Raw genomic sequence first — 25,202 nt, 5'->3', positions numbered from 1 at the left:
GAATACAGGGGGTAAAGTGATATCTAACCAAAGTACATGGGGTAAATTGGAATTTACCCTTTTATAAATTATAAATAAACTATAGTAAATACTAGAAAGAAAAAACAAACATATATTGAAATCGACTCTTTACATATGGAGTAACATAAAATCAAACAAAAATATAAATAAATTCAATAGAGTAGAATTTCTCATTCCTGATATACAACCCTTTTCGGGTTGGCCCAACCCAGCCCGGCCCAGCCCAGTGTCTATTGCAGGCCTCAGCTGTTCGGCCCTCTACTATTTGAATTTGGGAGAAAGGAAAAAGAAATTAACAAATTTGATTACTGAAATATTAAATGTCGTTTTGACTTCGAACATAATTTTGACATATTTCTATTTTGATTTTGGCAAAATTCGAAACACGAAAACTGTAGTCCTTTGGGTTAACTTTCTAATTCAACTTAAACCCGCTAGATTGGATGCCGTGTGACGAAGTTATGCATGAATGAGTCACATTTTGAATTTTAGGTATACCTCAATACATCAAAGTTGTGGGTAGTATCCATTGATTTATGTATATCTTTCTCGTCCGACATCCAATTTTGGTGATTCAAGTTGGATTAGAAAACTAACTCAGAATACTACAAATTCTATTTTTCAGGTTTTGCAAATTTTGGAATTAAAAATAATCAAAATCACGTTTGAAGTCGAAACGGTATTATTAAAGCTCGAACGACATTTATCACATCCCATTTGATTAATGGTTAATTAATTATTCATCACTAAATTTGAGAATATTTTAATTATTACACTGATAAATAATTAATATCTACAAATGTCAAATTATTAACAATATTCTATTAATTTACAAAATATTATTATCCGATTAATAATTTAGTAATATTAAACTATCGAATTAATAATTTATCGGAAATTACTACTAACACAGATCTTATGAGAAAAGGAATAAAATATTAGTGTTTTTATTTTTTATTTCCTGAGAAAAGGAAAAAAAAAACCAAAAAAAATAACAGAATGAAAAGCATAAAAACGACTGTTTCATCTTTTTCACCCTCAACAATTATCATCCTCTCTGTGAAATTCGAATCCCTTTTCTAACGAAACCAAACCCCAGAAAATCCCATACCAAAGGAGCACAAATTGTTCAACCCCAATTCACATTCCGCACTGCCCTAATTGTCGTCCGTTGCACTGTTTCACAAACGCGGACAATTGGCGGCGATTCCTGCAAAAAAAATCCAGCTGTAGAGAGAGAGAGAGAGAGGCAGGAGATGGAGCATCAGGCGCAGCACGAACAAGACGACGACGTTTACGGCGGCGATGTGCCTGAGGATGCTTACATGGAGTCCGATTTCGACCCTTCTGCCGATGCCGAAGCTGCTGAGGACTCCAAATCTAAGGTATTTAATGTTAAATATGTTTGCTTTAGTAATTGTAGAGTGTAGGCATGTAATTGAAGTTCATACTAGTTTGGGATGTGTCTGATTTTGTTGGTGTTTCAATTTTCTGTAGGAGTTGGAGGGTATGAAGAAGAGATTGCAGGAAATTGAGGAAGAAGCAGGTGCACTTCGCGAAATGCAGGCTAAGGTCGAAAAGGAGATGGTTTCGAATCAAGGTTTTCTTACATACTCTGAGCACGTGAATTTGTGATCATGATGTTTGCATTAGTTTAATTTTTTAAATATTTTGATTGTTTGGAAGATCTATTTCTACTGTTTAGGTTTTTCTTGGTAGAACTTGCCTGTGACGTGTAGCCGTCGCAGGAACTTAATTAATGAAATGGTAGTTCTGATTTGGTTACGGATATTGAAACTGGCTATGTCTAATTTGGTTGTTGATGCCGCCACTTTGAACTATAGTGATCGACTTTAAATTTAGCTTATTGAAAATTGAAAGTTCAAGAAAATCTTGGTGTTTTGTTATAAGATCACGAAAGGGAACACCCTCATGATGTATCCGGAACAATCTTTCCCTACTTGTGTTTTTCAGTGAAATTTTACGGTAGTCAAAATTGGGATTTTAAGTGTACCGGAAGGGAGTTGTGAATCTGTAATCGTAAATTTGGATCCTAAAATTTTATGATTTTTTACACATCTTGTAAATTTAAATAACATGAAAAATGTTATATGTCTCAACATATATAAAGCATATCCTAACAAATTTAGTCCTTGGTCTTTTTTGTTTGTTGTTTGCTAGGGTTCGGTCTTCTTCCAATTTCAAGATTAGTTATTTTGGGCTTACCAATCGGTCTTGACCAACAAATCCAATCGTAGCCCCATTCTAATCCAAATATAAAATCTTTATAACCTAGTACAATCTTAGATTTTAAGGATTTTACTTCCAATCTTGAAGGGTTTTGCTTGGATTAAGATTCTACTAGGATTTAAGAAGGTATAGGGTAATAAAATCGTCAAGTCCTAGCATTTTAGAATGTTAATTTAGATTTGAACTACTAATTCGACTAAGGGCGAAAAACCTCCGAAGACATACCCATGTATGTTTATTCATCGCACAACCACACACACACTCACACATCTCATAATTCATATAGTTACAGAAACCTATGGAGTAATTAGTTTTATGCATATAGACTACTCGAAATATTAGTATTTGAGTCAAAATGTGCTTATCATAGACTACTCAAAGTGAAATCTTAAATGTGTGTTAGAGATATCTCGCCTTTCAACTTCTGATCCTTCTCTTGCACTCACACATCCTCTCTCACTCTGAGAAACATTATTTATTTCCCCTCCACTCTCCTTTATTTTCATTCCCCTCTCACTCTTAGCGTCTCTCTTTTATGTCTAATTATGCCTTTAAGTCCGAGTATGTGTATTAATAAACAATGCTAGATGTAAAAGGTTGGTGGGGTGGAGATTATTTATTTGATAGATTGTAATTTGTAAGTGAGATTTTTGTTTTGAAGCAATAATTACAGTACGATTTGAATTGCTATGATGAGAGACTTGTGAACGTGAAAAACAAAAGTCAATGGGGGGTGTAGATAACTGTGGAATTTAATTTGTATTGAATGTTTTCGGTGTGCTTTTAGGGTGTCAGTTACATGACTCGAACCTTTACCAGGCCTTTTCACGGTAACTCGGTAAATGAAGTTTACCGTGCACGGTAAGTTTACGGTGCACAATTATGACACAATGATATAAGAATTCTCGAGAAGATTTATGCAATTTGCAAAATAATGGGTCTGATTATGTGAATCAATGCCGGTTAGATATACATTTTCCTTTCTGAGTCGCATTACAATATTTTCTTGTAGATTTTACGGATTGTATTGTTTTTACTTTTACTACTTACCCCTTTTCTTAATAAAATCCAATCACTTACCTTTCTCGTGCATTTATCGTATGCAGCCCCTTGTAATTTCCGCCGAATACCTTGTTTCTTTGCTTTCCACCAATTTCGCTTACCTTTTGAAATTTCTGGCACTCGCTTCTGCCATCTTTAAATAAGCCTATTAATCTATTTGACGAATTCACATATAAGCGTTAGAGGAGTTCTTAGAAATCCTTCCGTGCGTAACTTCTCTGTAAGACTGAATCTGTGATTTCGCAAGTCATGAAGGGTTATCGTGGTTCTCTTTCGCGGTTCAGCGGAAGTATGTAAATTTTATGTTTGATTTCAGTTCTTGGAGTATGAAATCTTTTCGTACCACCATGGAATTTATTTTATTTTCTCCTTAATTGTCTTACCTCCGTTTTCACACTCGCGGATTATGTCAAGATACCTCATTTTGATTAGATCTGAAAGTTATAGCGAAAAGAGTGATCAGGTTCTTGCTTTTCCTTATAAGGTCGATGATTTTAGGGTATCGTGAAGAGATCTAGCTATAGAGATACTATTTGAGCAATGTTCCTTTCCTTATTCATCGAGTAGTTTTTTTCTTATTTATGTTTTCTTTTCTTTTCTGTTTTGGATTTTTGGTCAGTTCTAGAGGTGGAAATCGGACGGATCGGATCGGATCGGAATTAGTACTTTTGGAAAAAACATGATTTTTTTGGGAAGTGAAAAACTAATTCCAATTCTGTTCCAAAATAATCGGAAAAATCGGAATTTTGGAAATTGGACTTAGAAAAATTGTTCCAAAATCGGAAATTTTTGGATCAGAATCGACCGAATTCGGAATCCAAGTTTTTAGTAACCTCTAAACATAAAATGCATAATAATATTTATATTATTCGTGTAATATTTTTTTAACACGTCGGGGTAGATAACTTCATCCCTTTGTCCCTTTTGTGGGTAATTTTGAAAAATAAAGTAGTGAATGTGGCAATAGTTTCATGTCAAGCTATATATTCTTTCAATCATTTTGCCTTTTATGCAGTTTATTGGTAAAAATAAACATACTAACTCATGATTGGATATTTATATTGTTACTTACAAATTGACCTACCACTATTTCATTCAGCATCTATTTTAATGAAAAACAAATAGTATAAATCACAAGCTAAGACGAGTTGGCTATTGTAAGGATGATCACTTTCTCTGCTCTAATGCTCACATTAAGTGGGGAAGGGCAATTCTGCTTCTTGAATTGAATAATATTATGTATGCATGACTATTCTGCTGATCACTATGCCATTGAACTTGTGATTTACAAGATTATTTCTCTCTTTTTGTGCTTGTTAGAGGATTCAACAGGTGGATCTGCTAACCAGGCTGAAAAGGAAGAGGTGGATGCTCGATCCATATATGTTGGTAATGTGAGTTTCTTATTCTTCTCTCTTTGTCCAATTTATTGATTCCATTTCAATAAGAAGCAAATTTATGCTTTTGCTCTTTAAAGTGCCATGGGTTTTTGAAAAAGAAAGTTGAGTAAGACAAGATTGCGTGTTCAAGTCTATATCATATCAACTTGTATTGGGTCGATATGCTAGGATAAATGTTTTATCTATTGCTTAAATTAAACGTGATAAGTTAAGTGCATCTTCTGCTGCTAATGCTAGCGGGCGAGGATAGATTACCAGTAGATGCTTGAGATAGTTTTGTAATTCTTTGGTATCTTGAGGTACTATAATATTTTCTTTCCACTGATATTGGAAGATTTATTCTGCACGGCTTGCATGATCAATTCACACTTCAGACAGATTCTGCTATCAGGGTTTTATGTTCAACTGTGTGTGTAGAACTGGCATACTAGCATGACATGCACTACTGACTATAAAACTTGTAGAGGCCATAGAGGGCATTTGGTCATGATTCTTGAAAGCATTTCCATGACTGAGCTGAAAAGATAAATTCATGCATCATGCTAAAATCAGACAATCACTGCATTTCTGTAAGGATTGCATATGTTTTTCTGGTTAGCCTAATCGATTAATCCTTTAGCTTATTTGTCTCCAATTACAGGTGGATTATGCATGTACACCTGAGGAGGTGCAGCAGCACTTTCAATCTTGTGGGACAGTAAACAGGGTCACTATCTTGACCGACAAGTTTGGTCAACCCAAAGGTTTTGCTTATGTAGAGTTTGTGGAGGTCGAGTCAGTTCAAAATGCTGTGCTACTAAATGAATCCGAACTGCACGGCCGTCAGCTGAAGGTTTTTGTTCTTATCTTGGTCTTAACATAGATGCAAGGAAATATTTGCTAGCACTAACACAAACTAAACATATTTGGGATTGTGCAGGTATCTGCCAAGAGAACTAATGTTCCTGGAATGAAACAATACCGAGGAAGACGTCCAAATCCATATTTTGGGTCGAGAAGGCCTTTTATGCCTGGTCCACCTGCTTACCCTCCTTATGGTTATGGGTGAGTAATATTGCTTGTGCTTTTCACTTGGAAATAGTCGGTAGTCCTAAGAAACTTCTCCAATGAGTGTGCTTTATCTGTACATATTTGCCTCAGTTCTGCTTTCCCTTATGCATATGTGTGTGTGTGTGTGTGTGTGTGTGTGTGTGTGTGTGTGTGTGTGTGTGTGTGTGTGTGTGTGTGTGTGTGAGAGATAAATGGAGATCAGAAGATCACTTGTTAGTTACTTGCCATCGTTGGAGTTTATACTTAACATGAACACGATTCCAATTTCAATTGTTTCGTCTTTTTGAGGCACTAAAACCGACCACCACTAGTCCTGTTCTAGTTCTCAAACGTTCAAATTGATTCGTTGAATGGACGTTATTTTTTATTTTTCGCTCGATTACCATATCTAGTTGGAATTCTGATGTGAAGTTTGTCATATGCAGGAGGGTTCCAAGGTTCAGGCGCCCTATGCGCTACAGGCCATACTGAAAGCAGCATCTTTCCGAGATGGCCGACCTGCTGTAAGATAGAGGGAATGAATATGGACAAACAATTGACCTTCATTCAATTGTACCTGCTTATAATTTATACCTTTCCCTTGATAACTTGGGCATATTTTTATTTTTATTTTTAATTTTATTTATCGAGAGGCATAGCGAGAGGCCAGATTTAGTTTGATATTGAAAACTCCTTTTTCGACTTCAGTTGTAACATTATGTCATTAGCTGCATCCAACTACAATAACTTATAGGCAACAAATGGATTAAAAAAACTAATAGCTAGGTTGTTTTATTGTTGTCTTTATTTTCTTTAGGTGTTTGTTCATGTTGTCCCGACCTCATATTATCGAGCATGTAATGTATGTACTTTTATAATTCGGTGCATCAACCTGATCATTATGTGTCCAGAAATTTCTCGGCATGTTCGTGTACCGTGTCAAATATTTATGGCTTAATATACTTGAATGCATTTCTATTCAGATATCTATGCTACACTCGGTGAAGTGTGTATTTCGTTTTTCGGTTTTCTTGGTTTTGGTTTCGGTTAAAGCAGGTGTGGCATTTAAGTCTGAATGAAACTGCCTGGGTTAACACCTACCAGCTTCCATCTTATTAATTCAAATATTTGTTTATTCATTTGCTGCAGATTACTTTTAATTGGTTCCACTGTTCTTACAGATAAGAACAGCCCCTGCTGTCATCTAATTGTTCTTGGTTTCATGTGTTCCTTTTCTTTCTTTCTTTTTTTTTTTTTTTTTTTTTTTTAATATTGTTGAAAACGTTGACTTTTTTGAGTGCTTTTATCTATTTCGCCAGCGTTTCGCCGCGTCCTTATTTAATAATAAAAAAATCAGGAGTCAAAGGTCAAAACTGTACAAGATAATTTTTTTTTTGGGGGGGGGGGTGGGGTTGGGGTCTTGTTACATTTGGTTTTGACAAAAAAAAAAAAATTAGAAAAAAAGAGTAACATTTGTTTTTATTTTGAAAGAAAAAATGTTTACACTCAGATGTTGGAAAAGTATTTTGATGTAAAAAAAATAAAAATGAATTGATGTTTGTTTGTATATTATAAATTTTATTTTAAAAGTTTTAACACAAATTATTTCCTGGAAAATGAGTGGGAGAACTTTCAAACTTGTGTCAAACTTTGACATTCGAATCTAGTTTTCAAGACTTCACTTCTTACAAGCAAACTCAATATTGAACTTTGCCACAACAAAGAAAATAACTACAAGTAACCAAAGAAAACATAAAAATATTGTAAAATCAATAATATTGGATAAGAACCACAAAATGTATGATGAGCGTAAAAAACGGTATATTTAATTTTATCATAAAATGTATAATCAGAATTTCGAAAATCGAAATAAAAAATAGTATTCCAAATATCGAAACCTTTTGGATCGAAACAGGCATAAATTGGAAATTTCGTTCCAACTTTCACCGTAAATAAAAACCTTAACCTAATTCTATCGAATCAAATAAACAACCTAATTTTATCAAACCATGAAATAACCAAATTTAATTAGGTCATAGCAAACTCCTATTCAGCTACAACATTTAGAATAGCAATTACCACGAACCCAATTAAAACTTACGTGACAGTAACAAACTTCTATTTATGTGTCCGAAATTCAAATTCAGCCCAAATTTAGTCGAAATTGGATATAGTTTATTATTTTCAAAATTCACAAGTGCCAAGTCATCATCGACTCAGAAACGGATAATATTTCCCACACAATCACCTTTTTAAGGTAAACAATTAAAATATTAACAAAATTTAATTACGTTTTAGCTGTCCTTCCTGCACCCCCCACCCCACCCCCCCATTGTATATATAACATGCATATGAAGCTAACATGTAACAGCCTCAAGTTATTAACGTTGTTGTATTTACATACATCGAATCCGGACAATTTTAGTCTCTGTTTCTTGAATCGTCGTTTTGCTCTGTTCTAATTAGGGTTTGATTAATCGGGTTGTTTTTTTCAGTTGTTACGAATTTTAATTGTATATTTTGGAGATGAATGCTCTTGCCGCCACCAACCGCAACTTCCGTCAGGCGGCTCGGATTCTTGGCCTCGATTCCAAGATCGAGAGGAGCCTTTTGATCCCTTTCAGAGAAATCAAGGTTTTTTTTTTTTTTTTTTTTTTTTTTTGGGTATTTGATCATATATGTAACCTGTAATTAAAAAAAAAAAAAGAATTGGGTTTTTTTTTTGAAGTATTTACCGAAATGGGATTTTGAAAAAGATTCGGAAGTTTTGATTATCTTGGGGTAAAGATTGATGGGGATTATATATATTTTTTTTAAAGATTGTATGGTAAAAATTGGGTTTTGATCAGGTGGAATGCACAATCCCGAAAGATGATGGAACCCTGGTTTCGTACGTTGGATTTCGAGTGCAGCATGATAATGCTCGTGGCCCCATGAAAGGAGGGATCAGATACCACCCTGAGGTATTAGTTTTACTCATCCTATGTTTGCTGTTTCTGTAATAATTCTGTATTTCTCTTGTATAGTGATACTTGTTTCTTGATAAACTTGTGCGTAAAAAGCCGATAATCGACGATGAAAATCGAATGCGTTTTTTAACATACAATTCTTCTTTTATGATGCTGAAATGCCTGCTGATCTTAGGATCTTGAATTAAATAATTTCCGATTTGGATATGACTCGTAAAATGTCATTATTTTTAATTATTTGTTTCATCGTACGTGTTTGATTTTGGTAATATTATTTTCATTCTAGTTTGTACCGAGATTTATTGACTCGAATTTATCCGTAAAAGGTTGACCCCGATGAGGTGAATGCTCTAGCTCAACTGATGACATGGAAGACAGCTGTAGCAGATATTCCCTACGGTGGTGCTAAAGGCGGCATAGGGTGCACCCCGAAGGAACTAAGTACAAGCGAATTGGAACGCCTCACGCGCGTTTTCACGCAAAAAATTCACGATCTTATCGGAGTTAATACTGATGTTCCAGCACCAGATATGGGAACTAATGCTCAGGTGAATATTATTAATCTAATCCAATTTACGTTTCTTTAAATCACTCGTTTCGTAGCGAAAAAAACAGAGCTCTGATTATATTTGTCGTCTGCAGACAATGGCTTGGATTTTGGACGAGTACTCGAAATTTCACGGCCACTCTCCTGCAGTTGTCACCGGAAAACCAATCGTAAGTGAAAAATCCTAAAAAAAAACTATTTATTTATTTATTTAATTTATATTTTTAAGTAACATACAGTAGAACCTCGATAAATCAATACTCGACAAATTAATAACCTCGATTAAATAATAGTTTCTCTTGGTCCCGACTCGGTGAAAACGTGTTAAATTATTAACTTGATAATTTAATAATTCGCTAAATTAATAGAATTTCCCTAGTCCCGACTGTATTAATATATAGAGGTTTAACTGTATTTGTGTTCGTAATGTAAGGATCTTGGCGGTTCGTTGGGTAGGGAGGCGGCAACTGGGCGTGGAGTTGTGTATGCCACCGAAGCGTTACTAGCCGAGCATGGAAAGTCGATAAAGGGTTTAACATTCGCAATTCAGGTTTTATTTCTATCGAGTAAATTTCGACTCGATTTATTTACTCTATTTTTAGTGGGATTTCTTGAATTTGAATTTCGGGTATTTTATTTAGGGGTTCGGGAATGTGGGGTCGTGGGCTTCGAGGCTGATACACGAAAAAGGTGGCAAGGTTATTGCAGTGAGTGACATAACTGGAGCGGTGAAGAATCTCAACGGAATCGATATACCTGCATTGATTCAGCATAAAGAGTCAACGGGAAAGTTGACCGATTTCGACGGTGCTGATTCAATGGACTCGAACGATGTGCTCACTCATGAATGTGATGTTCTTATACCTTGTGCTTTAGGCGGAGTACTTAACCGGTATTTTTTTATCATTTTTTTTTCAAAAAATATTTCTTCTAAACGATTTGGTTGGTAATTTTGCCTTGCTGAGAAGTGCCGTTTATTTCATTTCATCGAAGAGAAAATGCTGGAGATGTTAAGGCAAAGTTCATCATCGAGGCGGCAAATCATCCCACCGATCCAGATGCTGATGAGGTACCGATTTTTTTTTTTTTTTTTTTTGCACTGATTTTTTAATAATTTCTTCACTTGGTTATAATAAAGAAAGTGTCGATATTTTTCTACAGATTTTGTCGAAAAAGGGAGTTATAATACTCCCGGATATATATGCAAATGCAGGAGGAGTGACAGTTAGTTACTTTGAATGGGTTCAGGTAATAAAAAGAAAATCATGAATTTATTCTCGTTTGCGTATTTATTTATTTTGACGTAACTTATTTTCGTTTGGGGTATTTGCAGAACATTCAAGGGTTTATGTGGGAAGAAGAGAAGGTGAATCAAGAACTAAAGAGATATATGACAAAGGCGTTTCATAATATAAAGGGCATGTGTCAGTCTCACGACTGCAACCTTCGCATGGGGGCTTTTACGTTGGGGGTCAACCGTGTTGCTCGTGCTACTCTTCTTAGGGGCTGGGAAGCATAAAAAAAAAAATTATCTCCGCGTGCATTTTCTCGACTATTTGAAGACGATGAAGAAAAAAAAAAGAGGCAAAAAATAAAAAAAAATAAAAAACTATCGGGTTAGTGTTTAATTTTCTGAAACGAACGGCTTCCTTTGTTGAGTCTATTTTTTATGTTGTTCCTTTTCTTTATAAGTGAAATCAAGAAACAAATGTATTCTCTATTGTACTAAGCTTTATCTTGTCTACTTATCTCGATTTTACTACTCGTAACTCTCGTCTCTATTTATCGGAGTGAATTTTGACGAAATTCTGATGTTATATAAGTAATAGCTACAATATTTACTTGTTATGCATCAATTCTATGTTAGCTTGTTAATTTCAGTAAATTCCAAAACTTAGCATTCAAGTTTCCTAGTTGCTAAACATGGGTGCATTCAGAAAAATTATGGCAGAAATCTGTCTCCATTTTGTCTGTGTGTGAGAGAGAGAGAGAGAGAGAGAGAGAGAGAGAGAGAGAGAGAGAGAGAGCATAAAATGGGCAGAAGATAAGCTTATTTAATTACCAAGAAAGCATGGGCTTTTCTGCTATATCTGAATTCTTATCCATCAGTACCTTTTTTTCTCACAAGAAAGAAAGAATAGAAGAAAAAAAAACACAGACTTTGTTTTTAAATTTTGTTGTAAATGGCATCCATTGGTATTATTACTGCTTCCATACAAAGAGCTTGCACCAAGAAACTATCAACTCAGGCGACAACCGGACGCGCTTTACGAACAACTCATACAGCAGCCAATGTTGTCGTTCCGAAATTATCCGAAAAAACCGACAACTCTCATCATTCTCCATTACTGACCAGTCACAATCCAAAGGAACTTGAACATGGAATCCACCACCCCGAGAATCAAGATGAACAATTATCAAATTCAGATCGGAGATTTTCTGACGAGAGATGGAAAAACGGGACGTGGGATCTCAACATGTTCGTGAAAAACGGTAGAATGGACTGGGATTCTGTCATTGTAGCAGGTATATTTATATATGTTACATTTTGTATAAAAATAATGTTCTGTTAATTTTATTTGTGGAAAAGTGTCGATTTACTTAGGAAAAAAGGGATCGATCTTACCATACTAATAGTAATTTCTAGAAATACGTAATAATCTCGTCTTTTTTTTTTTTTTGCTTTTAATATTGTAGAAGCAAAGAGAAGAAAAATTCTTCAAGTGTATCCAGAATCATCGGTCAACGAAGAGCCAGTGCTATTTCGAAGCTCTATAATACCGTGGTGGGCTTGGATCGTTCGTTCTCATCTTCCGGAGGCAGAGCGGCTAAATGGTTAAAACTTCGAAATCCCAATTTATATATATACGTGCAATGCATGCATACATTTGTGTAATGAAAAATACGCGTAAATATTCAAGATTGTGGTGTGGGAAATATATATTTTTGCAGGACGAGCTGCGATGGTGGGATTTTTCATGGCGTATTTTGTGGATGGTTTGACGGGGCTGGATTTGGTGGGGCAAACTGGGAATTTTGTTTGTAAGGCAGCGCTTTTAGTCACGATTGTTGGGGTGCTCGTTTTTCGGAGGAAAGAAGATGTTGAGAATATACGAAAGCTTGTCGATGAGGCTACGTTTTACGACAAGCAATGGCAGTCGTCGTGGCAAGATCCGGATGCTTTAAAACAAGAAATTATTATTAGCAAGAAAAAGTGACCATTCAGCTTCATTTCTGTTATTTTGTATGTTTTGCTAACACAATTGCAAATGTAGACATAATCAACAAAACTACACTGTTTTGAGTTCTTTTGGTGGAACAAAATGATGACATATTATTTATACTTATAGGAACATTTAAAAATGGTAAAATACTTAAAAAATGTATATTAAATATAAATAAATCTTGAACACTCTCATATAGTCATATTCACAATTTCATGTTATAAATGTTTCCTGTAAGTTTTTAAAAATATTTCAAAATAATCAAAATGGAAAAGAAAAATATATATATAATATATGCCCCACAGTAAACAATCTCCTATTTCAATTTCTCATTTGACGAAAAAATCAGACACAATTATCTCGCAACTGTTAGAAGAAATCGCCGGTGAGTAATGAAATCGGGTCGAACAATCACAAGTTCCAGCTCGTCGGCGGTACTTATTGAGGATGGCTTAAAATGACCTGCCCGACAAAAGAAATTATCGACTAAAAAAAGTGGTTTGGTAGGCCGATAAAATCGACCGGTGCCCAGCCCTAAAATTACTAATATTGAAATTGTAATACAATTTTGTCAAAAAATAAAAATAAAATTGTAATACAATAATTTACAAAATAATATTACAATAAAAAAAATAATGTTATATCAATATTACAACAATCCCCTTGAAACCTTTAAATTTGCAAAGAGGTGAAAAGATGCAGAAAATTCCAATTTAGTGGTTAAAGTGTAATCGCGAACATATCCGATTTATGAGCACCGGGTAGCCGAACCCGATAAAATTCGGTTCATTTGAAATTACCCGACCGTCCGAAACGGTCGGGTAAAATAGACGTTTGGCCCGAGAACCCATATAACTAAATCATAATTCATACCGATTAAATTAAATAAAAAAAAACAAAACAAATAAAAAAATATAAAATGACCTTGCTTCCGCACGCATAACCAAAAAAGGAAGTCTCAGATGCTGAAACCTCTCTATTTTGCACTAAAATGCGCACCTCTCCGCAGCCGCCGCCGCCGCCGCAGCAACAGTCAGCCGACGCAGCTTCCACGGCGGAAGCAGCGGAGCGCCGTTTAAGGGAGGCGGAGCAGCGCCTGAAGGAGGCCATAGCGGAGCTGCAGCGCCGTCAGAGGGGCCCACCTGAGAATTTCTACCCGCCGTGCGATCACGCCGACGAGTCGTGCGTCGCTAATGCCGTCGGAAATCTGTGTCAGAGCTTTCTGCTCTCTTACGGTATTCGAGTCGGCATCGGAATTCTCCTCCGCGCATTTAAGCTCGCTCGGCTCAAGTCATATTCTTCTCTCCTCGATATCAAGGTTTGACAATGTCCTCTCTCTCTCTCTGAACTTATTTTTCGCCTGATTGGCAACGAAATCCAGATCGTGATGGAGTTCGTTATTCAAACCCTCGATTTGGTGGATCATGATGATATGCTGAGCAGCTGGCAATGATATTTCGACCTGAATAACTTTTCTTATATACATCTAATTAATTTTAGATGTATTAGGTGTAGTTGAACAGTCTCATGAATTCCATTTTTTCATCAATAAATTTGGAAGAGTTGGAAGTTCACTTGTTGGATGATGAAGGCTGATTTGAAAGCTTGGTGTTGACTTCTTTATTGGATTTAGTTGATGTTGTTGTAAGGAGAGATAAATTAGAAGGATATATACTAGAATTGAAGGTCAGCTGGTCGGACGACAAAACGCTCGAAATCAGGAGGATAGATTTTTACTGAGGAAGAAACTGAAGCACTTGTGATGGAACTATTTTTTTTTTCCAGGCTTTTGATGGATTGGATTGCTGTTTTGGGGTGGGGTGGGGTTAATAGTTACTCTATCATGCTGTTTGTCACACTTTTTCGCCTGCAGATTTAATTTTGAAGCGTTGAATGTATGTGCGCTGTATTGAAATTGTCAAGTCTAGAACTCGTTTTCATTTGTTTCAAGGCTTGGTATTACAATCCTTCAACTTGGATTGTCTCGTGAGTGATATGTTGAAGTAGTATGTACCTAGCCTATATTATTAGTTCAAGGTCTAAGGTTTCAATCTCACCCACCCTACAATCCCGTTTGTAATGGGATTTGACTTCTTAGAAATATATAATTGATATGCTGAAGGGATTATTACATTATCCTAGCTTTTCCATTTATGAAATTGTTATGTTAACAACATCAGCCTGTCTTGATAATAATTACAAACCTGCCCCCATTCGTGATCCTCTTCCTTTTATCTACGTGTGATTGTGGTATTTTATGGTTTAATAAATGATATGTTTTGTAAGAGTTCTCTGATCTTGCAATGAACTATCGATTTTGATTACAGCAACTTGTATCAGAGAAAGACCTAATAGTCAGAGAAGAAGCATGCCGTGTTGGTTTGCTTTTTGGTGGATTCACTGGTTCCTACCATGCTCTGAGGTGTTTACTGAGAAAGATGAGAAAGAAAGAGACTCCAGTAAATGCGTGAGTAAACAATAAACAAGCATTTCATTTCTGATTTATACATGTTATCGACACCTTTATCCTCTCTCATTCAACATTGTGTACATAAAATAGACTTTGAATATTCGTCACACAAAATTCAGCCTAATTTTTTTACTGCAAGATTTATCCAATTCCGTTTACATGACTTTGTTAAAGGGGATGATGGAACAGAATTTTAGCAGGTGCAATCTCCGGTTTGTCTATTTTAGCTTTAGATGATTCCAGCCGAAGGCGCACACTTGCTTTATATCTTTTGGCTAGAGTTGCTCAGGTGCACTATGTCTTTCTTTCTTTTCATAGTTTTCTCACATACTGACTGGCTGAGTTACTAGGACAAACTTTTGGTTCCATCTGATTTAATTCTGTGATTGTTTTAATCAGTGTGCATATAATTCGGCTAAATCCAAAAACAAATTCCACCTCTGGGGAAGTCATTGGAGTCATGGGGATACTCTACTCTTTTCAATAGCTTGCGCGCAGGTAATTTACAAAAACCTTGTGGTTTTGGATAGTTCAGAGAAAGTTGTTATATACTTGTGCAAATTCTAAGGTCAACAGTTAGCCGGTGCTTACTTTTCTATATATATTTCCCCTCCCAATTCGTTCCATTTTATTTTATTTTTCGTACGATTTTTTTAGTTCCTTGGTTATCTAATTGTAGCAACTTCTCAGGTTATGTATGCCTTTGTTATGCGTCCTGAGAGCTTGCCAAAATCATATCAAGATTTCATTCAGAAAACAGGGCCAGTTGCTGCCCCTGTGTACAAGGCTGTGAGGGATTGCTGTAGAGGTTCCGCAGTAGACGTTGCTTCTCTTTCTGCTTTCTTGTCCAGTAAAAGGGTATCCAACACTCTGAAGTTAGAAGAGTTTCCCAATATTATTCCATGCTCTATCATTCACCCTGATACAAACTCGTGCTTACTTCACAACGCGAATGCCGCCAAAGCTACTTTTAGGAAGACGTTTCCTCTATATTTCTCTTTGACATTTGTTCCGTTCGTCGTTCTGCGCCTACAAAAGGTATATCATTTTATAATTCATAACATCAATTCATTTTTTAGTTATTTACAGTACTTTGAGCGAAAAGCCTATCCCAGCTCCTTCGCGTCTATTTCATTGATTCCAGCACGAGATTACACTTAAAAACTTCTAGTCTCGAACAGAGAAGTTTTGTAGTTTGTGCCTTGCATATTTCAGAAGATAGCATCACTATCCTCATCTTTAAGAAATATAGTTATCTTTCAGAATATTTTTTTCATCGACCACCCATTTCTAGTGTGAAAACGGAATTTTGTTTTTGCATTTATTGTCCAACAATTACACTAGTAAACATTGGGCATGACTAGATAGCCTTCTGTGATATGTGACAAATTATAGAGCTCTATCGCTTGGGTATATTCTAATTAATGCCGGAGTGTGTGTGTGTGTGTGTGTGTGTGTGTGTGTGTTTGTGTGTGTGTGTGTGTGTGTGTGTGTGTGTGTGTGTATATATATATATATATATATATAATGGAATTCGTGCGGGTTGATTTTTATTGTTTCCACTTCTCTTTTCTATTTCCATAGTTCATGGATGCTCCTACCCGCACCTGTTGGCATGCTCTTAGAGGCGCTGTTCGCTCAACGTCATTCTTGTCTGCTTTCGTTGGTATCTTTCAGGTAATTTTTTCTGTCTGCTACTTTTTGCATGCATCTACGTCGACACCCATGATAACTAACTGGCACTGATCAATTTCTCCCTGAAATAAAAGGGAGTAATATGTTTGCACAGGAAAGTGGCATTGAAGGACCACAAGCTCGTATATTGGCTTGCAGGAGGTATTTCTGCCCTCTCTGTATTACTGGAGAAGAAAGCTAGGCGTGGGGAATTGGCCTTGTATGTTCTTCCACGAGCTGGAGAATCTTTGTGGTATATTCTGGTGAATCGCCGCTTGCTTCCAAAAATCAAGCATGCCGAGGTATTTTCGCTTGAAATTAACATTGCCCATTAAAATGCCCTAATATGCTTTGACAATGGATTCGGTGGGAAGAGAGAATTAGTCAGTGATGTTTAATTGCTTAGTATTTTTGCACAATTGCTTGGTAATGATTGATTGTTCAAGATTAATTCTGATTTTTTTTTTCTTTCTAGGTGGCTTTGTTCTGCGCATGCATGGGTGGAATCATGTACTACCTAGAGCACGAACCAGATACGATGGCCCCATTTCTGAGGGGCCTGATTCGTCGGTTCCTTGCCAGTAGAATTAGCAATCCAGGTCCTTCGTCTAGTCGAAGTGCTTCTTACACGTATCTACAAACTCTGGATGCCATGAAAAAGCCAGATGTGCAAGATAACCGAGAGAACGAAACTTCAAATTCTGAGAAATACAATCTTGAATCAATACCCGGACTCTGAGCATCTCTTTTTCCTTGGCTCAGCAGTGAGACATTATATATAGTCTTGGTTTCTGGCATTTAAAATTCAGATTTATTTCCGGGCAACTGACTTGTGTCCACGATCCCTATGACGGATTCGATGATGATTTGTGTCCTCCTTATGACAAAATTATCGCCTAGTAAGAATAGATCTCTACTTGAATTAATTGTTGCCCAGATTGTTATTGTTATTGTTATGATGGTCTGTAAATAAATTGCACCTTCTCTTACATTGAGTAGTAGATAAGAGAGATGTCATAATTGACTTTTGGTCAAAGTCTGCCGGTTATAAAATGGTGATTTATATTTTCAACTCTGCAAGTAATTTTGTATCACTGCTTTTCAATCCACTCTTGGATTGGGTAATAATACATTGTTAGATGTGCTTTTACTTTTGTGCTTTGTATAATATCTTTAATCTCTATTTTATCACATTACTTTCTAACACAACATATGATGATCGAGCACATGTTTCGTATCGTCTTTTCCATGCAACTATCAATAGACTTTTTTTCCGAACGTTCTGAAATCAGATGAACCAATACAGAAGAACTAAGACACAATGTCATAATTTTACAAAAAATCTTAGAATAATTACTGGGGTGAGAACCGATTTCGCACGAACACAGTATTGTTCCGTAAACAACAAATGACTTCTGAAATGCTTTCCTTAGATTTGCTCTTTTTGTTTATTAGCATGAGGAATATCAGCATATCGTTAAATTGCATAGAAGATTTACGAAGCTGCTCGGTCATTCTTCCTGAACTTTGCATATCTCGTATGTTTTGTTACCTATTTTACACGAAATGCCACCAAATTTGCAGGTAAAAAGCCGTTTTTGTGATAACCCTCCAACAATGGCATTATTTTGTCTCCTCATTTCTTCTCCAACTACCCTCTTCAAAGAACTGCTTATATCACCAACTGCCCAAGCTATAGATATATGTGGACGTGGATCCTGTGAATGTTGAAAGGTAAAAATCCGTAATTCGTAAAAAGTGCAAAAAAATGTAACCATGTGTCAAACCAACCTTGTAAAACTCTGGAAGATTATGAAGCTTGTAAACTTCATTCACGGATTGAATTTGCTTCCTTATCTAAAACCAGAGAAAGAGAAACAAGCCTCACGTCATTTACAATAAAGAACGACTCAAACGGTCACTGCCTTTGTACGAGACTCGCAATTAAACGAGGACATAAAAAGTGTCAACTGAAGGTAAAAATTCAATCGACTCTATAGCCTACAGCTTGGGAAGGAAGAGTCGGCTTTTACCAGAATTGTAAGTTAAATTTATACCAAGAAAGCACATACAATGATAGTTCCACCTTACCTCAGCTAAGCCACCCGTGGTAACTTCAATTGAGAGAAATGTTCGCGTGCCATCATCGTTGACAAAAACTTCCCACTTGTTAAAATCAATCCAATACCTGATCCATCCATTTCAAGAACATCGATAATCAATCAACTGCAAGCTAGAAAATCAACTCTAAAACAGAATTATCCAATCCACTACTCACCTCTTATGAGACTGTAGCCTCTGTCGAAGCATAGCCACTACCGAGTCTCGTTGATGCACCCGAATTGGAACAGTTCTTCCCAAACTCACATGAAACTCCCTCCCTAACACAATTTGCTCGATTTTCTGCTCGTCCTTAACGTAGTTACTTAACGGGATGTCTATGTCAACCACATGAAGCTCACGGACTGCTGATGCAACCCTTTTCAGGAACAGCGCTAAATCCTTTCTCGGTGTAACGGATATAGTGACTAAATCCACCAAACAGATTCTAATCATTCATTTATGAAACTGAAATAAACAGCAAACTACTCAATCAAGGGCACAAAAAGAAGTTTGTTTATATTACCTGGGATGTAAACATGCAAAGCGTAATTACCCTCAACATGAGGAAAGTTACGGGTTCGATTGGTATGGTCTGTCTGTACTGGAAAATCAAATGAACCTGTCACAGGCAAAACATCAAACAGTTGGGGGGCAAAAAAAAACCCCGGGAAAATGGGGGAAAAGATGATCACCTGATGAGCTTGGGGGCTGGAGAAGATACAGAGGAGGTGGTGGAAGAGGGGTGGCCGATTGAATCGGTTCGGGTATATGGGTCGGAGCAGAATCCGGTTCGGATTCGGAATCGGAGGAAGTATCTCCGTATGATGCTCTCAGGGCATCCATCTCAACAGTCCACCGTATTCGTCGCTTGGATTTTATGGCAGATGAAAATTAGAAGAAAAACGGGAATAAAACATTTTTAGACACTTTATTTAGTATTATTATTAATTTATTTATTTGAAATATGATAATTATTAGACACTTTTTTATTATTATTATTATTATTTATTTATTTATTAGAGTGTTGAGATGAAATTTTTCGAATTCCACCGACCATGATACAAAATTGTCAGATTTTCGTACAAGATTTTTCGTTGTTGGAGTGTATTAATTATATTTCAATTTCTGATCCGATTTTAATTTCCATACATTCTGAAAATTTTTTTCCAAAATTATATTTATAACATCAATATTATTACGTTTTTTTTAATGCATGTGAAAGCTTGTTGATTATCTATCAATCGATTTCAATGGTGCCATAGCAGGTTTTGCTCTCACATAACAGGCAATATACACATCTGAGGTATATGTCCATAACTTTATATATATATATATATATACACACGATAATTTCATCGAAATTTTCGGCAAATTAACTTTTGTAAATGAAAGAAGCATCACATCCGAGCAGTCCAAGAACAGCCAATCGATTCTCAGTCGAAGGGGTCAATTCTGGGATCGTGCTCGCTCGCCATAGCCATTCCTGTGCAAAGACACGTCGGACACATTACCTGCAAACCAGAGATGACGTCATGCGTTTTAGAACATCCTCGACAATTTTCAATGCAACATATATCAAGGCAAAAGAAAAATATTATGAGAAAATACCTTTCCTGCCCCTGAACAATTCGAGCACCTTTCTGTTTTAGGTAATGAAAGGGGCTGATCTCCTCCGTTTTGCGTCGAGACTGGTTCGATAAGAACAAGAGAACCAGTGCTCGTACACCGAGCACAAGCAAGGTACCCTGTAAATAAATAACAATTTAAATATATTAGGTTAAAGCTAGACATTAATTAAACGAAAAGAACTCGAGATGTGCATATATTTTACATGTACAGCTTATAACATTTGATTGAATACCTGTACCGAGACAGTACTTGCATCTCTTATGCTCCTGTTGCTTCACATTGTTTATCTCCACCACCATCAATGCAGATATTACTCCAACTGCCCCTCCGGAGAATGATGCCACAATTGGATCAACTTCACTGCAAATTTCACCGAGTGGTCGTCGTAATAAATAAGAACACGAATGAACAATTTAGCATATCAAATTATAAAATAAAAGAATTCAAGAAGCAAACCTTAATTGCATTGGAAGATGCATACTAGTGATAAAATCACTATATGAAGTTCCCCCGACTCCCAGTTTTAGCTCCAACTGATATAATAAACAGAATCGCATTCACAAAAGATTAGAACCTATGAGCAATTTTGAAGAGCAATAGTTGGGGAAAAAATATATGTATATTAATATCCTCCATTATTTTTTTCTATTGAGGTATTTGGTTCAGATTTATTCCATTACTACAGGTTCGTAGTAGCTTGAGCGTATCTATATCAGACTGCATTCATTTTTTTCTACATGTGAATCGAGTCAGCCCGCGATTTTACTACTGTATCTTTTCTATTTTCGAAAATAATTTAACTACTGATAAATGATAAGTTAAGATATGATTGCATAGTCACTCGACAAGTTTATAATAAAATAAAAAAATCATACTAAATAACAATATCATGTCAAATCAAGCGAAATAGGACAGAAATAACATACGCGAAAGTGTTGGAATATGGCCTTGTTATCACAAAGGTAATGATGATTAACGATGTATCGATCAGAATTAAACTATTTATACTACTGAAATTTTCTAACTAAAAAGTCATCAATTGTATTCGAGACTCGTAACAAGCAACAAAGTGGTGCAGAACTTACAAAGGGTGCAATAAGTCCACCAAAAAGCATGATTCCGGCCATAAGAGAAAAACAAGTAGCGTAGTACTGCTTAAGGTTCGCCGAGTTCTGCAATGAATACACCGATCAGAAACCACTATAAAGCACTCCTCAAGTTCTAAACAACAAATAGATTGAGAACGAAAAGGGTTTACCAAAGGAGGCAAAAACGGAATGAACGAAGGGAAATTCGGAAGCTCGTTTTCTTCCACTTCGTTTATAATTCCGAGCTCCGTATTTTTAATTCTTTGCTGTATTCTAAGCCGGCGAACCTACCAAATTTCATAATAGTGCTATAAATAAAACGAAATTATAAAAATAAACAGAAATCAAACTTAAAAAATTAACTACTCATCAGTAATTCTAGTAGTAACTGCTAGTGAATTGAATAGTTAATTACCTCCTCCATCTGCAAAAAAATCTTATTTCGCCGACTCAGAATATTATCCTGGATTTCCTGTAATTCCATTTTAGCAAAATCCTCCGTCTCAGGCCCTTCGATTATACAAAACCTAGATCCAAAATTCCCCTGAAATTAATCCAAGCCAATTCCCCCAAAATTAAAAAAAATAAATAAATAGAGCAAACAGAAATATATTTACCCGGCGGAGGTTTTATCATCGGATGAATCAGAACGAAAGGAAGGGGAAAAGGAAGAGGCGCCGGCGTCTGACGCCATGGATCGCCATTTCAAATTGGAATTAAGCTTTCCGTGGAGGTAGCATCTGGAGTGGGACGAGTAGAACGGCGTCGTTGCACAAGAAGAAACCGTCAGAAATCGAAATGAACAGAGCATTTTTTTCGGATAAATCAAAATAGGTGTTCCCTACTGGTATGTAGGGTTGAGAGCTTTTTTTTGTCAGTTGAGTTGACAGAGATGATGACAAGGATGAGTATCGGAGGTGAGTTGGTTTCCGAGTGGTGAGAATTTTACGTTGATTTTTTATTGGGTAAATTACAAACACCCCTGAGGTATGGTCAAATTACAAAAATACCTCTCTTGTTTGGATAATTACAACCACTCCTCAACTCCTCAAATTTAGTGGAATCTTCGAGATTATATGAAATATTATCACTTTTGTACCCGTTTTATCCCATTCAAACTCAACATTATGAAGCAAGATGATCATAATATGTGATTTTTAGCTTGTATATATCAGTTTGTGGTGCATCGAAAACTGTATTTTTACACAAAACGAGTACAAACTAGAGCACATTCCACGGAATCTAGATGATTATGTTGAATTTGGCACCATAAGGGTGGATGTGTAAGAAAAAATCATAGTTTAGGGGAGTAGATGTAATTATCCAAACAAGATGGGGTTTTTTATAATTTGACCATACCTCAGGGGGTGTTTGTAATTTACCCTTTTTTATTAAATTCAGCACTAGATTGTTCTTTGTGGTACCCACGTGTCATGCACTGATAGGCTGTCATTTACTCACTAGAGTACCTAAACAAATATGTAACACTTGTCAGTTGTCACTACTCACTAGCTATAATTTAAGTCAATTTTTTCTTTTTAATTAATTTTGTCATTTACCATTAATGAATATTTGTGGAAAGAATATATAATTTAATGAATTTCTTAATATATATTTAAAGTGTAAATTTGTTTCAATTTTTTTTTTTACTAAATAGATGCTATTAATTATGATGTTATGATTAGACAATAGTGTGCATTTACCTTGAATAGTATTTAAAAGGAAATATACATTTTAAATGATATTTAATTCCAATTCCCATCACTTGGAATTGGAATATATTTGTCATATAAAATTGGGTAAGTAAGGTTAAATAACGAAAAAATCTATTATATTTGAATAATTACAACCACTCTTCAACTATGAATCTTCTTACACATCCACCTTTATAGTGTCAAATTCAACAGAATTTTCTGGATTACGTGGAATGAAAGAAGATAGATTCATTTTGAGGAGGTGACTATATTTACAAATATAATGAGTTTTTTTTATATAATTTGACTTTATCTCATAGAGCAAACGTAATTTACCAATCGAATATTGAATAAAATAAACCAATGTGAATTTGTGAAGAGTGTGTAATATGGGCCACATAAAAAAGTGGATCCCCTCTATCGTGTAAGGGCAAAAAAGGCCCACTGATATATCTGTTTATTGGGCCCTTCTCCGCATGGGTTAAAAACCGTGTAACGGTGTAAGTAGTGTTGGTAACGCGTTTCAACTAAGGGTAATACATATACAACCAACCAGTAATTTACCTAAAAAATCCATACAAAACAGTGTTATTACTCAAACAAAACATGATATTATTATTGCAGGTATTATTAGTTTCTCCCTCATAACTCCAACCAAATAATGGATTACTCACTGTGAATCAACAATTTAGTCTCAGTATACTATATCCCATTCATAGTTATCTGTCCAAACCACCCAACCAAAGATGCCTTAAGGATAATAGATATACCACACTTTCACCCATCAAATTTAATATATTTTTTTTTATTATTACAGTTTTATTTTCTTTAATACAGTGTTTTGCCACTCAAACTTAATTATTTTGTCACATCATTATCTAGAAAAATAAATTTCAAGTACCAAGCAATCATAAATTAATGTGTATAGTCAATCTCATACTTGGCAATAAGTAGGAATAAGACAACATTATTATTAATTAATGCCTACTCCATAAACCCTAGAACAACATCATTACATCAACAAATCTCAAAACCATCATATGTATTTTTATATATTTATATTCTAGTTCTAGTCTATATATATATGTCGGCAGTAAAAATTTAGAAATATGTAGAGGATATGATAAGATTTTGGATGAATTGTGGAGAAAATTAAAAAACGATTTTATGACGTCACGCATAGCACGGATTTAAGTTGGCATCACTCCCCAGTGTAGATAGCGACTGACGTAATTCCTCTAGCCTGCTTGCCGGTTCACGTTACCACGTGTACACAAGCAGATATCAACTTGTTCAAAAGTTGCGCGTTTTTTTTCTTCTTCTTATTTTTTAAGATAAACTACACATACATCCATCACTGAGGTATGCTAAAATAACTTTGAGGTCCCTGAATTATCAGTAATTACAATTACCCCCTGAAACATTGATAGCAACCCTAACAGAATAATGTATTTGATAAGTTATTTTGTTAGGATTCTAACGAGCTATTAGTTTCAGGCTATGGTGGAGACAACATAGAACTAGGGGTGACACGACTTTCGTAACATTTCTTAAATTCTTATTATTTTATAGAAAATTTATAAATTTTCGTCTATGGTAGTATTACGGTCCCGCGGGAAACAATTATAGTGCATATCGGTCCCTGGGATATGAAATCTTGGTTCCGGTAATTGTTTTTTAGGGGTGTGGTTGTAATTACCAATACTATAGGGACCTTAAAATTATTTTAGCATACTACAAGAGGGCAGGTGTAATTTACTCAATTTTTTACATTTGATATTATCTACTTTACTATTTCTTTGTTATTCATAATGGGCATCATTATCGTGGAAGAAGACGATAATATATGAACCAAAACTAAGATATTATTTCTTCATTATGGGACCATTTAATTAATTGTTAAAAAAAGTTGTGGTTTACAACACAAATTTGTTATTAAAGGCGGTTGTGCAAATCATGGCTGGAGATGCACAAATTCCCTCCTTCCGACAAGTGCACTCCCAAGATTTGATTTTCTTATTTTTTTTTTCTTTATTTATTAT

The 25,202-nt window shown here is 35.6% G+C and overlaps 6 protein-coding genes across 7 annotated transcripts; 4 read left to right on the top strand and 2 right to left on the bottom strand.

Annotated features, from left to right (window-relative positions):
- Window positions 1-958: 958 nt before the first annotated feature.
- On the top strand, window positions 959-6,676 carry PABN1 (polyadenylate-binding protein 1). The gene is made up of 6 exons (XM_013003135.2): window positions 959-1,406; window positions 1,519-1,621; window positions 4,654-4,727; window positions 5,374-5,565; window positions 5,653-5,777; window positions 6,209-6,676. The coding sequence occupies exons 1-6, from the start codon at window positions 1,278-1,280 to the stop codon at window positions 6,252-6,254; spliced, it is 669 nt and encodes a 222-aa protein (XP_012858589.1). The 5' UTR covers window positions 959-1,277; the 3' UTR covers window positions 6,255-6,676.
- Window positions 6,677-8,018: 1,342 nt separating this feature from the next.
- Window positions 8,019-11,084, top strand: LOC105977851 (glutamate dehydrogenase A). The gene is made up of 9 exons (XM_013003233.2): window positions 8,019-8,396; window positions 8,612-8,725; window positions 9,058-9,279; window positions 9,374-9,448; window positions 9,712-9,828; window positions 9,920-10,170; window positions 10,272-10,347; window positions 10,440-10,526; window positions 10,612-11,084. Exons 1-9 carry the CDS (start codon window positions 8,289-8,291, stop codon window positions 10,795-10,797), a joined length of 1,236 nt encoding a protein of 411 aa, XP_012858687.1. The 5' UTR covers window positions 8,019-8,288; the 3' UTR covers window positions 10,798-11,084.
- A 237-nt stretch (window positions 11,085-11,321) lies between these two features.
- On the top strand, window positions 11,322-12,621 carry LOC105977852 (light-harvesting complex-like protein 3 isotype 1, chloroplastic). Its single transcript, XM_013003234.2, has 3 exons — window positions 11,322-11,804; window positions 11,976-12,113; window positions 12,231-12,621. Exons 1-3 carry the CDS (start codon window positions 11,462-11,464, stop codon window positions 12,494-12,496), a joined length of 747 nt encoding a protein of 248 aa, XP_012858688.2. The 5' UTR covers window positions 11,322-11,461; the 3' UTR covers window positions 12,497-12,621.
- Window positions 12,622-13,435: 814 nt separating this feature from the next.
- On the top strand, window positions 13,436-17,800 carry LOC105977740 (Mitochondrial import inner membrane translocase subunit Tim17/Tim22/Tim23 family protein). The gene is made up of 8 exons (XM_013003101.2): window positions 13,436-13,820; window positions 14,830-14,969; window positions 15,162-15,261; window positions 15,372-15,470; window positions 15,663-16,010; window positions 16,557-16,649; window positions 16,742-16,948; window positions 17,122-17,800. The coding sequence occupies exons 1-8, from the start codon at window positions 13,494-13,496 to the stop codon at window positions 17,383-17,385; spliced, it is 1,578 nt and encodes a 525-aa protein (XP_012858555.1). The 5' UTR covers window positions 13,436-13,493; the 3' UTR covers window positions 17,386-17,800.
- Window positions 17,801-17,888: 88 nt separating this feature from the next.
- Window positions 17,889-19,658, bottom strand: LOC105977742 (U6 snRNA phosphodiesterase-like protein). 2 transcript variants are annotated; one of them, XM_013003103.2, is made up of 6 exons: window positions 19,442-19,658; window positions 19,273-19,350; window positions 18,925-19,174; window positions 18,738-18,834; window positions 18,438-18,503; window positions 17,889-18,364 (listed from the first exon to the last, which is right to left on the bottom strand). In XM_013003103.2, exons 1-6 carry the CDS (start codon window positions 19,590-19,592, stop codon window positions 18,158-18,160), a joined length of 849 nt encoding a protein of 282 aa, XP_012858557.2. In that variant the 5' UTR covers window positions 19,593-19,658; the 3' UTR covers window positions 17,889-18,157. The 2 variants fall into 2 exon arrangements, with proteins under 2 accessions (XP_012858557.2, XP_012858556.2); XM_013003102.2 differs by having other exon boundaries at window positions 19,273-19,368; window positions 19,442-19,657.
- A 250-nt stretch (window positions 19,659-19,908) lies between these two features.
- LOC105977894 (hypothetical protein) lies at window positions 19,909-22,416 on the bottom strand. Its single transcript, XM_013003285.2, has 8 exons — window positions 22,084-22,416; window positions 21,882-21,993; window positions 21,637-21,753; window positions 21,464-21,550; window positions 20,835-20,911; window positions 20,611-20,738; window positions 20,358-20,494; window positions 19,909-20,260 (listed from the first exon to the last, which is right to left on the bottom strand). Exons 1-8 carry the CDS (start codon window positions 22,275-22,277, stop codon window positions 20,183-20,185), a joined length of 930 nt encoding a protein of 309 aa, XP_012858739.1. The 5' UTR covers window positions 22,278-22,416; the 3' UTR covers window positions 19,909-20,182.
- Between the last annotated feature and the right edge of the window lie 2,786 nt (window positions 22,417-25,202).

Source organism: Erythranthe guttata, chromosome 6, assembly GCF_056151865.1.
Source record: "Erythranthe guttata isolate IM_541 chromosome 6, IM_541, whole genome shotgun sequence".
In the NCBI taxonomy this organism is placed as follows: Eukaryota; Viridiplantae; Streptophyta; class Magnoliopsida; order Lamiales; family Phrymaceae; genus Erythranthe; species Erythranthe guttata.
Note: the sequence above shows the minus strand (reverse complement) of the source record. Positions and strands in the feature narration are given on the sequence as shown.

Coding starts and splice junctions, on each gene's coding strand:
- PABN1 (XM_013003135.2), top strand. CDS start 1,278: ATGGAGCATCAGGCGCAGCACGAACAAGACGACGACGTTTACGGCGGC. Junction 1,622..4,653: donor GGAGATGGTTTCGAATCAAG/GTTTTCTTACAT, acceptor TGTGCTTGTTAG/AGGATTCAACAGGTGGATCT. Junction 4,728..5,373: donor GATCCATATATGTTGGTAAT/GTGAGTTTCTTA, acceptor CTCCAATTACAG/GTGGATTATGCATGTACACC.
- LOC105977851 (XM_013003233.2), top strand. CDS start 8,289: ATGAATGCTCTTGCCGCCACCAACCGCAACTTCCGTCAGGCGGCTCGG. Junction 9,280..9,373: donor ATATGGGAACTAATGCTCAG/GTGAATATTATT, acceptor TGTCGTCTGCAG/ACAATGGCTTGGATTTTGGA. Junction 10,527..10,611: donor GTTACTTTGAATGGGTTCAG/GTAATAAAAAGA, acceptor GGGTATTTGCAG/AACATTCAAGGGTTTATGTG.
- LOC105977852 (XM_013003234.2), top strand. CDS start 11,462: ATGGCATCCATTGGTATTATTACTGCTTCCATACAAAGAGCTTGCACC. Junction 11,805..11,975: donor GGATTCTGTCATTGTAGCAG/GTATATTTATAT, acceptor TTAATATTGTAG/AAGCAAAGAGAAGAAAAATT. Junction 12,114..12,230: donor GGAGGCAGAGCGGCTAAATG/GTTAAAACTTCG, acceptor ATATTTTTGCAG/GACGAGCTGCGATGGTGGGA.
- LOC105977740 (XM_013003101.2), top strand. CDS start 13,494: ATGCGCACCTCTCCGCAGCCGCCGCCGCCGCCGCAGCAACAGTCAGCC. Junction 16,011..16,556: donor TCGTTCTGCGCCTACAAAAG/GTATATCATTTT, acceptor CTATTTCCATAG/TTCATGGATGCTCCTACCCG. Junction 16,949..17,121: donor CAAAAATCAAGCATGCCGAG/GTATTTTCGCTT, acceptor TTTTCTTTCTAG/GTGGCTTTGTTCTGCGCATG.
- LOC105977742 (XM_013003102.2), bottom strand. CDS start 19,592: ATGGATGCCCTGAGAGCATCATACGGAGATACTTCCTCCGATTCCGAA. Junction 19,369..19,441: donor CCAGCCCCCAAGCTCATCAG/GTGATCATCTTT, acceptor TGCCTGTGACAG/GTTCATTTGATTTTCCAGTA. Junction 18,835..18,924: donor AGGCTACAGTCTCATAAGAG/GTGAGTAGTGGA, acceptor TGGATGGATCAG/GTATTGGATTGATTTTAACA.
- LOC105977894 (XM_013003285.2), bottom strand. CDS start 22,277: ATGCTCTGTTCATTTCGATTTCTGACGGTTTCTTCTTGTGCAACGACG. Junction 21,551..21,636: donor TTCCGTTTTTGCCTCCTTTG/GTAAACCCTTTT, acceptor TATTCATTGCAG/AACTCGGCGAACCTTAAGCA. Junction 20,261..20,357: donor ATTGTTCAGGGGCAGGAAAG/GTATTTTCTCAT, acceptor TCTGGTTTGCAG/GTAATGTGTCCGACGTGTCT.